This window comes from Orcinus orca, chromosome 1 (assembly GCF_937001465.1).
Source record: "Orcinus orca chromosome 1, mOrcOrc1.1, whole genome shotgun sequence".
Taxonomy (NCBI): Eukaryota; Metazoa; Chordata; class Mammalia; order Artiodactyla; family Delphinidae; genus Orcinus; species Orcinus orca.
In genome coordinates this window covers 208,683,026-208,699,368 of record NC_064559.1, presented here as the reverse complement: position 1 = coordinate 208,699,368, position 16,343 = coordinate 208,683,026, and the positions used below count along the sequence as shown (strand labels likewise).

Here is a 16,343-nt window from a genome sequence, read left to right as displayed (position 1 = left end):
CTGGGTGTGGCCAAGCGACTAGGTTCTGGCCAACAGGATGGGGGTGGGTGGTACAATGCCCCCTCGCCGCCGGCCTGACCTGATCCCTGGACGCCGTGACTGGTGACCTCACGTGGTACAGGGGATGGAGTTAAGGATCGTGAGACAGAACGGTCGTCCTGGATCTTCCAGGAAAGTCCAGTGTCCTCACGGGGGCCTTACAAAGGGAGGCAGGGGGACCAGAATCAATGCAGGAGAGGTGACAACAGAAGCAGAGGTCAGAGCTGCCCTGCCCTCAGGTCAGGACTAAGCAGCCTCTCCCAGAGGCCACAAACCACGGGCCACCGACTGTCCCTCAGCAACGTCATCCTCCAGGGAAAAGGAAGCTTATGCTGCAGACAGAAAACTCTGACAACGGTGAAAACAGCAGAAAACACTCAAGAAAACTGCCAAAAGAGAAACCGTGTAAAAATTTAGTATTTCGTACAACGTTTTTAAAAGATGTGAAATACCAGCATAAAAAACATTACATAGCAAATAATAGTGTTTGTATAAAACTCAGTTTAAAAACATAATTTTATCATTTAAAATGACTCAGAAAATACATTTTGCTGACAGTAAATCCTAACGTCACAGATGGCGACAATCCCCCGTGTGCCGCAGAGAGAAACGGGCCCCGGGTTCACCGGGCGCGCACACTCACGGTCAGGACTCCAGTGGGGCTGCTACGCGGTCGGTACTGGCAGCAGCCTGACTGGGGGGAGCATCGCAGACGGCTAGGGGCGCGGCGACCCCCACCTCCCTCAGCCCAGTCCACGGTGCCGAGTTCTGGGACAGGAGCCTGACCCCGAACAGCGGCAGGACGGCCCCCGCCGCTCCTTTACTGGTAGATGACCTTCACGCAGAACGTCTCCTCGTTTTTGTCTTCGTGGTCATTGATGTAAATCAGAATCTCCTCCTCTCCGGCCTTCTGACGGGACGCAAACCGCAGGCCGATGGTGTAGGTCTCGCCTCCCCCGACCTGGCAAGAAGCGTCGCCGTCCTAGCGCCCACCCTGCCGACCCCCCTCTCCCTCTTCCAGCCACTTCCACACAGGCGTACACACATTCCCCAGGCTCGCAGGCCCCAGAACATACACTCATGATCTGAACCAAGTTTCCCAGCGTCACTGTCAAAGCCCTCCCGGCTACTCCTCCCAAAGCCCCCGGAAACGCGTCACTACACCCTCCAGCGAGGGACAGACCCGGGTCGCCCGAGCTGCTGCTCACTTTCCCTGAAAGGTCACAGGAGATAAAGGCCTAACGTGCCAGGCAGTCTGGATGAAACTGTTGCAACACTGCAGGGAAGGTTGCCCCCAGGGCTGCCCCTGCCGGGGCCTGGGTGTTGGGTCAGAGGCCCAGGCAGAGTTCAGCAGACGGTGCCCCTGGGGGCCGCAAGCGCCTCACTCGGGCCACAGGCCGTTCTCCCCCAGGACTGCTGACGCCCCCAAGGCAGGGTCCCGGGAGAAGCAGTGCCCAGGCCCCCCACCCTGTGCAGCCCCGCACCTGGAAGGCGTCCTCCTTGAACTGCAGCAGGCGGGGATGGTCGCTGTGCAGGCGGTAGGCCCTCGGGGAGGGGTAGGGGTTGGTATAGGTGATGCGCTTGTTGGCGCCCTTCCCGGCCCCCGCAGGCAGCGTGATCTCAAAGGCCTGTGGGGAGGGCAGGAGTTGGCCCCGGGCTCCTTCTCCAGCCACTTCTTCCCAAGCCTGCCCTGCGCTCCTGAGCCCCAGACGCTGAGTAAATACGGCAGACAAGCCCCCCGAGTTCCCGGTCGAGGGGCTCACGGTACAGGAGGAAACACCCACCCCCCAGGCCCCCAGCCAGAGGGGCCGGGAGGAGGAAACGTCGGCCCGGATCTGGGCAGGCCGGGTCACAGGACACACCACCCGAACCGCGTGGCCCACGCGCGTCTCACGGCAGACCTTGGAGATGAGGGGTGGGCGGCAGGAGAGGCACACGAGCCACGAGGCCACCAGCTGGTGGGCGTCCACGTCGACCAGGTTGAGGTGCACGAAGCGGCTGCCCGCCCTGCGGGGCCTCACGCCCACGTGCAGGTCCTGCACCCCGTGAGGGGGCAGCACGAAGACGCCTTTGGGGTCCGTCTTCAGGAACAACAGAGGAGAAGCAGGTCGGGAGGCAGCCCCTCAAGTCGTGCAGACGAGGGGTTTCCTGGGCGCGCAGCCCAGGGGCTGAGAGGGTCCCAGGGGAACCCCTGCGCTGGGCGGGAGGTCCCCTGGCCTGCATGGGGTCAGAGGTAAGAAGGCCCGATCTGAGGCCAGACCGGACCTCACCACCAGCACCCATGCCTGCGGGTCACAGTCTGTGTCCCCATCTGTGCACAGTGTGACCCCCTCAGTGTCAGAGCGGCCTCAGGAGAGAGAGCTTAGCCAGACCCAGCTCTGAACCCCGGCCTGCTGGCAGGGCGTCCACGTCACCCTCGTTATCCAGATGTACGGTTGCAGCCGCACTGATTCCAGAGTAACTGTTAATATTTACCTCCCAACAATTCTACAAATTCACCTTCAGGGCTTACGTGTCTCTCATCCCACGGTGCACATCTCATAAAGGGGATCTGAATGAAGACTCTATCAAAGTCTTCAGGACCGACCACCAGGCCGCAGCCCAGCTCCCACCCCCTCCCCGGGGTGGGCAAGGGTGGGGAGGGGCCAGGGGACACCCGCAAAACCCAAGAACCAACCCCACGCACCCCTGCTGAAGGCCATACCGTCAGCTCCTGGGGGTGGGAGCTGAAAGCCTTCACTTTCCTAACTGTCTGCATCCCCCGAAGGACAAGGGCCAGGCGGGTCCGCTGGCCTGTGACACAGGAGACATCCACGCGCTGCAGGGAGTGGAGGTGGACCTGCCAAGTCTGGATGGGCGTCGCCAGCCAGCGGTCCCTGCGCGGGCAGAAGTCACTCACGGTCGGGCGAGGGCAGTACACCAACCACGGGGAGGAGCCCCGAGGAAGCTGAAAAGGCGGCCAGGAGGGCGGGCTGGGGTCCAGCCGCCGTCACCCGCTCGGCCACCTTCCCTCCAAGGTGGAAGCTCTCAGGCGGGTCTGCAGCCTCTGCGTGACTTTGACCCTGAACAGATACTCTGGAGGCCAGGCAACGTGGGCTTCTGCAGATGTGCACCTAGGCCAGCTTAATCCCATACCAGGCCTGGAGCAAAGTCCGTGGGCAGCACAGCATGGATGAGAACGTGGGCTTGGAGGTCACGTGGGCCTGAGCCTGGGGCCCACATTAGCTGCCTGGTGCCCAAGGACACTGACCCTTGGCTGTAAATGGGGCTCAGCATCACCTGCCCACGGGCCGTCAGGACAACAGTCTGTGGCCACCACACAGCAGGTGCAGGCTGGGTGCTGCCCCTCGGCCGGGTGGACACTCAGCACAGGAGATCCCCCCGTTCCCGGCGGGCTGCACCAAACCCTCCAGCCTGCACCGGTTTTAAAGGGTCTCGAGGGCTGGGAGATACGACTTAGAGGAAAAGGTAAAGGGATCGGGGTCATTTCACCCAGTCCTCGGGCATCAAAGGAAATGATGTCACCTTCCACCTCCCCTTGGGGGGCCTGGGCAGGACCGCCGCCTGCATTCCCTCGGACTCGGGGAGGGGACCCCAGGGACAAGGGCTGCCTGGGCCGTCCTGGCACTGTGCTGGGGCAGAAGCAGCCTCGAGTTTCTCTCCTGGCTGGGCTCCCAACGTGTCCCTTAGGCTGTGGTGCCGCTCTGAGCAGAGGCACCCTTGCAAGACCCCGGCCAGTCTGAGAACCTCACTTCATGTGGCCAAAGGCCTGATGGCCCCCACCCCCGTCACAAGTTTAGAGGCAGCCAGGGCTGGCCCACTTCCAGTGCCACCAGCAGTCCCCAGCCTGCCTCCTCACTGCCTTCTCCCACCCTCCAGACCACCAGGGCCCACGTACTCACGCGTAAATGGTGACAAAGAAGTCTTTGATCTCCGGGCTGGGACCACTGGCCACCTTCAGGAACACGTCTTGTGGCTCCCTGGGGCCCTGCCAGACAGGGGTGGGGGTGCACATCACGGCCACACTACTGCCTCTCTGCTCTGACCCCAGCCCCCCAAGTCCGCAGGAAGCAAACGCAGGTGTGAACCAGGCCCCCTCACCCTAACACGTTTTTCATTTTCTGTACTCATCAGAATTCACTGTTTTTGTCACTACAAAAGAGAAAAATCATTAACCTCTTGATTTCATATTGAGTTTAATAATTGTATTCTGCAGGAGATTCCACCCAGTTTCCTAACCAATCATAACATGATTATGGCCGCTATCCTTACACAAAGGCAATTAATAAGTGCCTTAATCACCACTCACTTTATTCAGTTTGCTTCATGTCTTTTTTTTTTAATTGAAATTCAGACAATCAAGGAAGTGACCTGCTAGCAGAAAAAATGAAAACTCATTCATAAAGCTCTCCTGAGGATGTCAAGGTAGCCCTCCAGCATCTTAGAAAGAAACCACTTAAGCAAAAACCTCAGATGAAGAGGCTGCAGGAGACCAGGGGTGCAGATAGTGGGTGGGGCCTGGAGGGGAAGGATTTTCCCGGGAGGGCGCTACAGAACTTACCATGTTCTGGGTCTCGCAAATGACATTCGGGTCACTACATCGTACGTAGACCGGGGGGTCCTCACCGGGCATCCCCACGGGAGCACCTGGAGTGGGGAATATCACAACAAATGTCTTTTCCCGAAAGCCTGGGCCATCACAGGTGTTCCACGAAGCCTGCTGGGGGATGGACACTGCTGCCTGCGTGGACACTGGCCCTTCCGTTCCGAGCCGCCTCCCCGGGGACTCACCCCAAGAGACCAACCAAAAGGAAGCGGGGTGCCATGGAGCCAGTGCCAGGTGTAAACGGCTCGGATGTGTTCTAAAGGCACCGGCTGGCAATGAATCAGCAGGTGCAGGGGAGCCCGGAGAGCTCTCCAGGCCCAGGACCGAGGGCAGAGCAGAGCCTGACGCCAGAGGCCAGGCAACCTTCCCAGGGCTGTGGATTTCAGAATGCAATCAGCCTGCCAAGGGCGCCTGTCATCTCAGAGGAAGTGAGAAGGTCACCATGTCAAACAATCAAACGACTGAGGCAAGTGGCAGAATTTACAGCTGTACCCTGTGTTGTTAAAGAGCATCGCAGGATGATGTAAGGACACCACTTGTCACCTTTTCCACCTGTTGAACCTGCCAAATGCCAGCCGTGGGGACAGCGGGACCTGCCTGGAAGCGTGTGCCAGGGCAGCAGGCGGATGGCCTTCTTCAGGAAGGTGAGCTCTGGGTGGTAGAAGCGGAAGACCTGGTCCACCACGTGCGGCTGCAGCTCCACGGTCAGGCAGAGCACGGCGAGGGGCTTGCCGTTGCCTGCGCAGAACAGGACCTGCCAGGAGAGCAGGCGGCGCAGCATCAGGACCCGCACGAGGGCTGTGGGCAGCTGCGTGCACGGCGCCTCCCCGGACGGACAGGGACAGGGGTCCCCATGGGGTCCGCTCAGGCCCACGAAGTGGGAAGGACAGGCGTGGTCAGATGCACGGGGTCTGCAGCCGCAGGTGCCCACCTGTGAGGACTGGCCCAACACAGGGTCCACATGCTCAGACCACGCACGGCTGCCACTCCTGCCACTTCCCGGAGGGGAGGGACGTGCCAAGAAGACCAGCGAGAAAGGTCTGCGGCCCCAACTCCCCCACCGACGCACCCGCTGCCTGCAGGCTGGGAAGTCGTTCTGCAAGCATCTGGATACTAACCTCACCAGGTCCTCATGGGTGGGAGCAGAGCATGTCCCCCAGACGGTAAAAGGGGGCTGTGCTTAAACCCAAAGGGCCAGAAATACAAACTTCCTTTAAAAAAAAAGGTACTTACTAAAAAGATTTATTTGTCCAATACAGGTCCTAATTGGGAACACGATGCAGCTGGTGTCTTTATTCCAGGACTCGGCCAGCCCAGTGAGCTCTCAGGGCCCAGGACAGAGGGCGGCACACAGCCAACCCCCTTCCCACGTCGGTTGGCGCCAAGCTCGGGCGCCCAGACAAACCTTCCACGTGGGAAAGGACACTCTTCCACTTTGGTGGGTTTTATTATGAAATCTTTTAGATGTGTAACAGGACAAATTATAACTGGGCAGCCACCCACGAGGCCACGTGGGCTTGGAACAGGCACACGGTGCACACTGCTCAGCCTCTGCATCCTCACCATCCTGCCCGTCCGCCCCAGGGAGCCCCTCCTGAACTCGTGATCACCGTCCCCCCCGTTTTTCTTCACCATTCTCCCCTCTTTGGGTCTTTAAGCGACCCACAGTGTCGGTTCTGCCTTCTTGGACCATCACCTGAAAGCCACTGCCCCGCGCGTCTCTTCCCACATCTGCTGGGAGGCGAGCCCCACCACTGCACCCTCATCCCCCGCAGCTGTGCCCTGACACTCCTGCCGGAATTTCACCGCTACGCTGGGACTTCAGCTCCACAATGACCGACGATTTATTTAGCTGTCGTGCACACAGACACACACAGACACACACACAGACATACACTCCTCAGCTCTCTCTGCTCGAAGGACCGGAAGCAAGGGCACCCCAGTCGTAATGAGCCCTCTCAGTACCCAGACTTGAGTTTCTAAACACCGTTCTCCACTAAAAGACGCCTTAGATAAACGGCTGATTCCAGAAATGCGGCAGGAAAATGCAAGACGACTCTGGAACATCTTGGGCGCCAGGCACGAAGGAAGTGCTCCAAGAATGACAGGGACATGTCAAAAGGACAGAGGGGCCAGCTTGAAGCCAAAGCCGCCGGTGAACCAGGGACAAGATGAGCAGCAAAACAAAGACAGACAGGAACAAATTACAAGCCACTGAATGAAACAGGAATTCATGGTCCATAATGCCGACAAACAAATTTCAGGAATGAACGGATGAAGGCAAAGGGCTGCCTCACTTAGAACATGGAAGGAATGACGAAATCTGCAAGTCACCAATGGGCAACCATCGTGCAAGAATCATCAGTGAAGAAATTTTAAAAAGAATGTCCCTGTGTGTAACTGGGTCACTTTGCTGTACAGCAGAGACTGGCACGACATTGTAAATCAACTACACTTCGGTTTAAAAAAGAAAGAAGCATCGTGGATATTAAAACTAGCAGCAGAAGCTGAATGAGAAGCAGGACATTTACAGAGCCTGAGTATCTCCTGAAAAAATACTTCCCCATTACTAATTATCAACTATAAAATATTTCTTAATTAATTTTACCTGGAAGGAGCCTGGCAGACACCATCTTAACCAAGTAAGAGAGTTAAATTAACATCACTGGTAATAGAGCAAATCAACATTGTGTCTCTCCCAATAAGAGGTTCTGAGAAGAACACAGCAAAACGTCTGTGCTTTTCCTGCCCTGAATGCACGGCCTGAACCCACCGACGAGCAAACACCAGACAAACCCAGACTGAGCGGCAGGTGGCAGAAATGACCTGTGCACTTCAAAAGTACCGAGGCCGTGAGAGGCAAGGAAAGCTAGGGCGGGACCACCGGATGCACCGCGGGACCCTGGGCGGGTGAGGGATCCAGTGTTGGGATATTTGGTAAAGTGCAAGCGGGGTCTGTGATGAGATTGTATCAGTGCCAATTTCCTGATTTCCCCGGTTCTACTGTGGTTATGGAGCAGAGTGTCCTTATTTTCAGGACACAGGAGCTCTAAATTTCATGGAACAATGGGGAAGTTTGTCCATAACTTATTCTCAAATTGTTCAGAAAAAAATAAGGATAAATATAGACACAGAATGATAAGGCAAATATAAAATGTCAACAACTGGGAAATCTGGGTAAATAATTCATGAGAACTCTTTGCACTATTCTTTTAACTTTTGTCTAAGTTTGAGAACATTTCAAAATAAAGAGCTGTTTAAAAAAAAAAGACACAGGCGCTGACTTGAAAGGTATGGCCGTGGCCAGAGAGAGGACAGTTTTACAGCCCAGTGCCTGCCACACAGCAAATATAAAACCACGAGTTCACAATAAGACCCCCAAAAAACTGACCATCTTTGGATGTTCCCAGGGCACGACTCATTATTTTTACAATTGATAAATAAAGGGAAAGAACCCAACATTTATCCTGACCTTCCGGTATTAAGTATCAATATATTCAGGGTAACCAAACGGCTGATGGGGAAAGCTCTTGTTTATAGAAGAGTCACAGCTAGTAAGTACGAGAACAGTGAGAGGATTTCACCGCTTTCCACCTGGTGGGATAACGGATGTGGGCAGTGGACCCTTAGCGGACACGTCAGCCACCATGAACAGCCACCCACCGTGGCCTCTGCACGTGAAGCCGTGGTCGGCCCACGGAGGCCGGCCCACGCCCAGCGTCTCCACAGACACAGCATTGAGGACAGCAGGCCCCAACTCCCACAGACCGACCGTGATAAGATGAGTGACCAGCACGGACTGGACATCGGGCCGTCCTGAGGATCTGTTACTAATTTGGGGGCAGTGATGTCACGTAGCCAGGTTTTTGTTCTTTTTTTTTTAAGTCCTTATCTGTTAAAGATACACGCTGAATAAGATATCTGGGATTTGTTTTAAAACTCCAAACTCATGTAAGGAAAAACGTATTAGCCTCTCAGATTTAATTTATGGCCCTAAATAAAGAGCCGACACATCCTTTAGACAAAGTCAAAGCTGCGGCTCCACATTTAAATAAAACCCAGCCAATCTCCCCCGAGGACGGGGCTGTGGACACAGGGCTGCCAGGTCCTCAGTCTGCAACTGCACCGAAATCTGTCCCGGGGTGAGGGTGGGGGTGGCGGGTGTAAAAGTGTTTCTGTTTTTACTTTCAACCTCCTATAAAAGGCATCTGTCTACCAAACAAACAACAACAAGAAAACTTCAGAAATTCCTACAAAACGACAGTGTCCCAACCTCCCCTAAGGACATCCCATCGGCAGGCAGGGGGTTGAAAAGTGTGCCCTGCCAACGAGCCGCCCTGAGGTGGCAATGGGACTGAGTCCTGTTTACCATTAGTAACAAACAGCAGAACCCATGATGCACTTCACCTGGTGCTCTCACAAGAGCCCTGGCTGGCACTGCAAGACCTGGGAACATTGGATGGGCGGTCTACCCCCCTACCTTGGCGTGTTTCGTGGGCATCGTGCTGGACTTACGAGATGACCCAGCGTCCGTGTACTTCTCGAGTCTCAGCTCAGCAGAGGCCTGTGAGAAACCAGGGAGCCCCCAGGTCATGAGATGGGGCTGGGTGACAGGCAAGTCTTCCTACCAGTGGGGCCTCCGCCTGTAGGAACGGCCGCCGCCCTGGGCCCAGGGTTCCGGGGTCTCGTTTACGCTCAGAGTGAACCCCAGGCGGCTGCTGTTATTAACCGGCTCACAGCCCCAAAGAGGAAGCGGAGGCCGTGTGAGCTGTGGCGGGGGGCGGGGGGGGGGGGTGGTCAGGTCCCGTAACCCAGCTCCACCCGAAGCCAGAGGTCTGACACCTTCACCACGGTCCTGATGACCTCTTGCCCCAAAAGTGCATCCAAAGAGCCTGCACTGAAACCTGTGAGCCTCTCACGCCCGTCTCAGTGATGACCTCTGCCCTACAGAGCTGACCTCACAAGGTCAGGAAGAAACGCGCACGCCGCGTCCGCCCTAGCAAAGCACGTGCTTGCTCGCACCCTGACGTGAAACCCCAGAGTCTCTGCGGTTCACGTCGGGGAGCAAACGCTACGTGAGAAGTGGGCAAACAGTAGTAACTGGGGAGTTCAGAAAACACTAGCTCTTCTGAGGTTTAAGAAAGGCTCTTCTACCAGTTTAGCAAAGAGACTGAAGAGGAGGTGGTCCAGCCTCTCCTGAGCCCAGGTGAACCACGAGGCCACTGGGCACAGCGTAGGTGCCAGGACGTGTGGAGAGGCAGGTGGGGCGGGGGACGGCCGAAGGCTAACCCTCCCACCGCACGGGAGGAGGCCCCCATCTCCCAGGTTACTTGGCAAAGGGGCTTCCCCGGTGCCCAGCCAGCCCCCTCGGCACGGGAAGAATGGCCTTCCCCACCTGCGCCGAGGCCCGCGGACCCGCAGAGAAGGTCTGGAACTTGAAGGGGATGTGGACCATCTCCCGGGGGCGTAGGAAGAGCTGGGGGGCCAGGCTGCCCCGCGGGTGGAACATGTCCTCCTCCAGGGGCGTGTGCAGGCCGAACAGCTCTTTGAAGTACCGCCACTCCTGACTGTCCAGGATGAGGCTGGAGGGAGGGGAGACGGCGCTGGGCACAATGTCCTTCCCAGTCGGTCCCAGGACCCGTGAGGGCGACACCAGATCGGCTTTCGGGCGGGGCTGGGGGCCCGAGGGGGCGCCCCGCCCTCCCACCTGAGCTCAGCGCTGTCGATCGAGATGGTCACGGTGTGCTGCGTGTTGTCGGGGTTCCTGAGAGCGAATTCGAAGAACTCGGCGGCGCCCAGCGTGGCACGGATGGTGTGCCGCGTGGTGATGGCCATGCTCAGCGCGCTGGCAATGCTCTCGGCCTTGGTGCGCTCCCGGTAGGCGGCGATGAGCTGCAGGTCCCGAGTGTGCTGGGCACGGATGCTCTGCTGGGCCTGCGGACACAGGGGCCGAAGTGAGGCCACGGTCCCGGGGCGCCCTGCTGCTTGGGGGCTGTTCCCTGGCCCCTTCCCCACCTGCCCCAAACACCACATCTCCTTGGAATCACCACCCCTCCACCACCGACACGGGGTCAGCTGGGAATGGCCACCTACAGCTCTGGGGGACAGGGAATGGGGCCACCCATCTGCAGCACCCCGGCTTCCCTCTGCCCACAGGTGATGCACCCGTGGAAGGAGGGCTCTGCCCACATGCCCCCGAGACTCCAACCACCCACCTGGGCACACTAGGAATTAAGAGCAGAAGCTACCAATAAAAGAGGAAAGAATGGTCCCCAAACTAAGGCGGGTGACCAGCTCACTGGCCAGGCCTCCAGTGTGACAGCGGGAGTCCCGTCTGCAAGCAGAGTCCCCAGGAGGGGCTGTGGCCGGGCCTGACTGACCGCAAGCTGGGCCAGGGTCCAGACCCAGGCACGCTGCCTTGGTGGGCTCAGCGTGGGTCCTTCATCCACCTCCTTCTTCCAATGCCTTATGTTTCAATGGGCTTGGCCACCCCACATGTGTTCTAGAGGCTGGGGACAGGCTTATCTTTCTCGGGTGCCTTGCAGTAAAAAGCGAGGCCCGTCGGAGGCTGCTTTGCAAGCCCGAGACCTAGAAGGCGTATGCCCACGTGCTAGGGAGGCAGCTGGGCGCTGAGGGCCTCCAAAACCAACGAGGCCCAGGCATCTGAAGGCCTTCGGACTCTAACTCAGAAGGTGAGGACCAAACCTGACCTCTCACTTAAATTGTTTTGGAGACTGACTTTCCAGTATCCAAAACTTTGGCCTTTCCCCAGCGGGGGAATTGAAGCTGGGCCTTTAGTTTCTCCCTGGGGATTTAAAACCGGGAGGGTGGTCATGTTGACATCTGAGGCCTCCCTATGTGGGCATTTTATGATCAGAGCTTCTCGGCGGGATGGAGTCTCTACCAGGCTGGGCTGGGCAGCACGGCCAGATGTAATTTAGGGTGAGAGACAGAGCTCGGCTTTTCAACCTCGACTTGAGACAGCGGGTTGTTCTGACCTGCCAAGGACACAACCTGTATTGCCCTGGGACGAGGGCTCTAGGGGACAGGCCACATGGAGGTGAGCACAGGACTGGCCCGTCAGACTGACCACCTGGGCGGGCACCGTAACGGCCACTCCCTGGTTTTCCGCAGGCCTGGTGGGTAAAAGCCACAGGCCGAGCCAGTGTGGCCCCAGGGCATCAGATGCCCACACGGCCCCTGGCCAGGTGGAAAGGCTGGAAAGAAGAATCCACCTGTGGGGTCACCTGGCATGACCCAGACTGCGTGAGGCTGCCGTTAACCACAGGCTCAGCCTCGCACAGACGCGAGCCAACCCTCCAGCAACAGCTTCCCCGATGACTAGAGCCACCAGTGAAACAGAGTTGATGTTTTGGTCTCTTTTTGCCATAGACCCGTCTTCTTTCTTAATTCAAAACCCATGCAGGCAGAGGCGATGACACGTATTGGACCGCTCAGACCCCAAGAGGCAGCAGTTCGCACTGTGGTCCCGTGACAGGTCCAGGGATGGGCAGGGAGACCCGTGGGCCAAGTGCTGGCATTTCTGGAAAGTAAAGTCCTCTCTTCCATGGCACTTGGCACGTTTTGACAACACGGAACGTGGGACTAGTGCCACCAATTTGCTAGCGTGAGGGGCAATCCCGGAGCTGCTGGGGTGTCCCTGTAGAGGGTACGCAGAGGAGAGAGGACGCAGGGACTGAGCGCTGTCGCTAGGGCAGCCGCCGTCCCGAGCACTGCACACAGGTTGAGCCGGGTGACCCTCACAGGGAGGCTGTGACTGTCCCAGGGCACCGCAGGGACTCCAAGGCAGGCGTCAGCCCCACACTCTGTGCTCCTGGCCCCAGGCTCACCACCGCCCCCAGGAAACCCCGAGACCCTCAGCCTCCCTCAAATCTGACCATCAGGGAGAGAGAGCTGCACCCCAGCTGCCCTCAGCCTCCCCGCCGCACAAGAGGTCACACACGGTTCCACACCCTCATCAGGCGTGTGCAGGGCCAGCCGGGGCATGGCTCCTGTCGACTCTCTTCCCAAGGACCCACTGATTTCGTAGAACTCCCATCCCTTCTTCAAAGAAGGCTAAAAAGCTCTGGAAGGGAGAGAGACTACCGCACATCTGATACATCAAGTTACCTTCACCTCAAAATTCTCCAGCGCTACGAACCCAGGAAATCATTACAATTTAGTGGAAATTTTTCTTGTATTTGAAATCCAATCACTTCCAAGCTCACGGCTGTATTCAAAATGAGGGTTCTGAGCTGTTAATTTCTGTATTAGAACATATCAGGGCTTCCCTGGTGGCGCAGGGGTTAAGAATCTGCCCGCCAATGAAGGGGACGTGGGTTCGACCCCTGGTCCGGGAAGATCCCACATGCCGCAGACCAACTAAGCCCGTGTGCCACACTACTGAGCCTGCTGCGCTCTAGAGCCCGCGAGCCACAATTACTGAGCCTGTGTGCCACAACTACTGAAGCCCGCACGCCTAGAGCCCATGCTCCGCAACAAGAGAAGCCACCGCAATGAGAAGCCCGCGCACCGCAACGAAGAGTAGCCCCTGCTTTCAACTAGAGAAAGCCCGCACGCAGCAACGAAGACCCAACGCAGACAAAAATAAATAAATTAAAAAGAACATATCAAATAAGAGGAAACTAGCCAAATTAATCATAATAACAACGATGCACCGGCAGCTGTCGGACCGAGGACTTGCCGTGTGCGGGGCCCAACCACCCGGACGCGGGAACCGCTTGTGTCCCCCCCGGGTGACAGCTGGCGGAGCCTCAGAGGCTGCACAGGAGGGAGCAGCCTGGGTGCACCGTGGCCGGGGAGGAGGCCTGCCCCAAGCCCAGCCTACGGCCGGCCTCCCCTCAAGGCGTCCTCACAGCCACAGCGCTGCTCCTCGGCCAGCAAGACTCTGCCGCCCTCTGCCAGGGACCCGCTCGCCCAGCCGGCTGTCTGGCCTCAGCGGCCATGGCTCACAGGCCCAGCCGCTCCGCGGCATGTGGGATCTTCCCGGACCGAGGCACGAACCCACGTCCCCTGCATCGGCAGGTGGACTCTCAACCACTGCACCACCAGGGAAGCCCCCTGAATGGTCTTTTGCTTGTTGGTTTATTTCTGTCTCCCTCCCTCCACGGCCCCCCTGAGGGTGGGTCCTTGCCTACCTCTGTGAGCCCCAGGGGAGGGCCGGCCACTGCCTGTGTCTGCCAGGCCATGGGCACAGGCCTGGCCCCTGAGAAGGACGGCGTCTGTTCAGACACCCACCTGCCTCAATGGAAAGGATCCGAAGGCCCCTGTGGCTTCCCTATCCCGTAAACAGCCATTTCTTAGGGTCTTACTTAGATTTTTAGTCTAAGGTGGGAATTCTGGCCAGGTCGATCACTCTGACATCCCGTGATGTAGAAGTTGTCATGGCTCTGCTCCCCCAACCTGGGCGCCCTCAGAATCCCCGTCGGAGCTTTCTTAAAAGCCCAGGCTCCAAGGACACGCCCCCCAACCAATGGAGGGGAGCCCAGGAGCCAGCTTTTATCCAAAGCGCGCCGGTAATTCTGGCCTGAAAACTTCCCTTGGTGGCTGAGAGGTCGGGTCTCACGCTCTGTAACCAGGACGCGGCAGGAAGATGAGAGCCCGCAGGCAAGGGGAGGGGCGGGGACGGGGCTGCTCCCGCAGTGTTGCCGAGGACGGGGGCCGAGCCTCACCAGCGCGCCGTGTCCGCAGCGGCCAGGCTCCGCTCCGCGCTCCCGCAGGCGCACAGCCCTCATGCGCTCCAGCTTGCGCCTGCACACGGCGTCCCCCTCACGGCCGGCGCCCTGGGGCCGCCGCGTCCCCTGCCACGGGGGCGTGAAGAGCAGGGCGGCCAGCTCACTGTCCACGTCGGCCAGCTTCTGCGCTTGGACCACATTTTTCACTGCTGGAAGGTTCAAAGGCAGGGCCAGAGGTTAAAAGGTTTCTGTTCTCTAAGCAGCCACGGCTCCACGCCCTCCAGAGCCAAGCCTCAAGCTTTTCATAAACCCTCAGAGGCTGGTAAAGGTGGAAATGACGCACCCTGCCCTCCACGGCATCCCCCCCTTACCAGCCTCTCACATAGAAGGGATTCTGTCTCGGTGCTTAGATACAAATGTATTAGTGCCCACTAGGGGGTCTGCTAGGGAAAAGGCCAGCGTTGCAGAAGCTCAGGCTCTCAGGATTCCCCAGACGCCCTCGCCCAGGACCGCGCCCCTGCTCCCCTCCAGCCCCCCCAGCGAGCACCCCGGATGCCCAGCACACCGTCCAGGCTCTCAGGCACGCTGTCCTGTCAGGTCCTCAAACCCCCGCTGGGTGCGGGTCATCAGGAGGCCCGAGCTCAGATCAGGAATCGGGGGCTCCCGTGAGCTGTGCCCTGAGGCCTCGGGCCAGCCGGGGTGGGTGGAGCCCAGAGCTTCTCCTCTCTGCACCCAGCTGCCTCTGGCTGGCTGGGCCCCTAGAGCACCATCTCCTTCGGGGGCTCTACTCGAAGCCTAGACCCACAGGAAAGCTGTGTAGCCGACAGACAGAAGCCACAATAGGCCAGGCCCCCGCAGGCAGGAGAGCTATTTTCTCCCTCCCACCCCTGGCTGTGCCACTCACTGGCATGCACACGTGGCACCTGCCACGTCACAAGCTGGCACGTGAGATTCCCGGACAATCAGTAAACCCAGCACAGGCGGCAGGTGAGAGGGAGCGCCCCAACTTAGCACCTTGTCCTTCCTTCGGGCACCCCCAGAGCCACGGGAAGTGACCGCAAGCCTGAACTCCGCCGGCTGGACCCCACTCCCCGTCCTCGAGTATCTCTGCCTCCTGCTGATGCGCTCCACGTGGTGGTGAAGCAGCTTCCCCTCACTCGCCACCTCTCCTGCCATCACACGTAAACAAATGCTACTTCCAGGTTCTTCGGGTGCCATGAGATGGTGCAGACGTCTCAAGTGGCCACCCCAAAAGAGCACTTTTCGTGTGTCTGGGGTCCAGCTCCATGGGAACGGGAGCTCCAACCTGGATCGGGCTCAAGCAGCCCGAGGCCCCCGCTCCCGAGGGGAGGGGCCCGGGTGGGAGACGAGCAAGGCTGGGGGGTGATCAACTGGCTTGTGTGTTCAGACTGCATCACCCCGACCGTGGGGGTGATGGGACCGTGTGGGACCACGCTGCTGAAGCCAGGAAGCATCTTGCGAAACTCGGCACAACTTCCCGCTTCCGGAACCTTGCCCGGGGGGTGGAGACATGGCTTCTGGTGGAGTGCCCGGCCCTCTGGTTTTGATCAAAATAGGGATTGGAAGACTGATGACTCCAGAGGCTCTGGATCCCTCAGCAAACCCTCACTGTCACAACTCCCCGCGCTGCCCAGAGAAGCCCCCGACCTGCCGGGCCCCAGGCCGTGGGTTTCACAAATCCTCTCGTACCTGTCCCTGGGTGGGGGGTGGGGGTGGAGATGGGAGGCACTCCCTGCTCCGTGCTCTCCATCCATCCTCTTGGTGGCCAAAGGGACCAGCTGGGGATGGGGAGGCACTGGCCCCAAAGCAGGAAATCCAGATTCTAATCCAAGTTCACGACCCTTAACCACACAACCGGCCATGTCACCTGACCTCTGTGTCTCAGTTTTTTCAACATTAAAATGAGGAAGCTGGTCCGGAACAGACTCTCAGCCTGCCGGGCTCACGCAGCGTGGACCCCTTTGAGCATCTGAATGTACCCG

The 16,343-nt window shown here is 58.5% G+C and overlaps 1 protein-coding gene across 32 annotated transcripts in view; it reads right to left on the bottom strand.

Annotated features, from left to right (window-relative positions):
* The window catches only part of NPHP4 (nephrocystin 4), a 144,652-nt gene that overhangs the window by 12,208 nt on the left and 116,101 nt on the right, over nucleotides 1–16,343 (bottom strand). For 17 of the 32 annotated variants that reach the window (XM_049706628.1, XM_049706651.1, XM_049706724.1 and 14 more), the window contains 10 exons: nucleotides 14,338–14,549; nucleotides 10,353–10,579; nucleotides 10,041–10,227; nucleotides 9,126–9,209; nucleotides 5,189–5,399; nucleotides 4,601–4,686; nucleotides 3,942–4,027; nucleotides 2,744–2,915; nucleotides 1,524–2,120; nucleotides 439–1,000 (listed from right to left, as the gene is read on the bottom strand). In XM_049706628.1, coding sequence (XP_049562585.1) covers nucleotides 860–1,000; nucleotides 1,524–2,120; nucleotides 2,744–2,915; nucleotides 3,942–4,027; nucleotides 4,601–4,686; nucleotides 5,189–5,399; nucleotides 9,126–9,209; nucleotides 10,041–10,227; nucleotides 10,353–10,579; nucleotides 14,338–14,549 — 2,003 coding nt within the window. In that variant the 3' untranslated portion in view covers nucleotides 439–859. Of the gene's footprint in view, nucleotides 1–438; nucleotides 1,001–1,523; nucleotides 2,257–2,538; nucleotides 2,916–3,941; nucleotides 4,028–4,527; nucleotides 4,687–5,188; nucleotides 5,400–9,125; nucleotides 9,210–10,040; nucleotides 10,228–10,352; nucleotides 10,580–14,337; nucleotides 14,550–16,343 lie in introns of those variants that run through there. The other 15 variants (XM_033432769.2, XM_033432774.2, XM_004272319.4 and 12 more) reach the window with 15 other exon arrangements.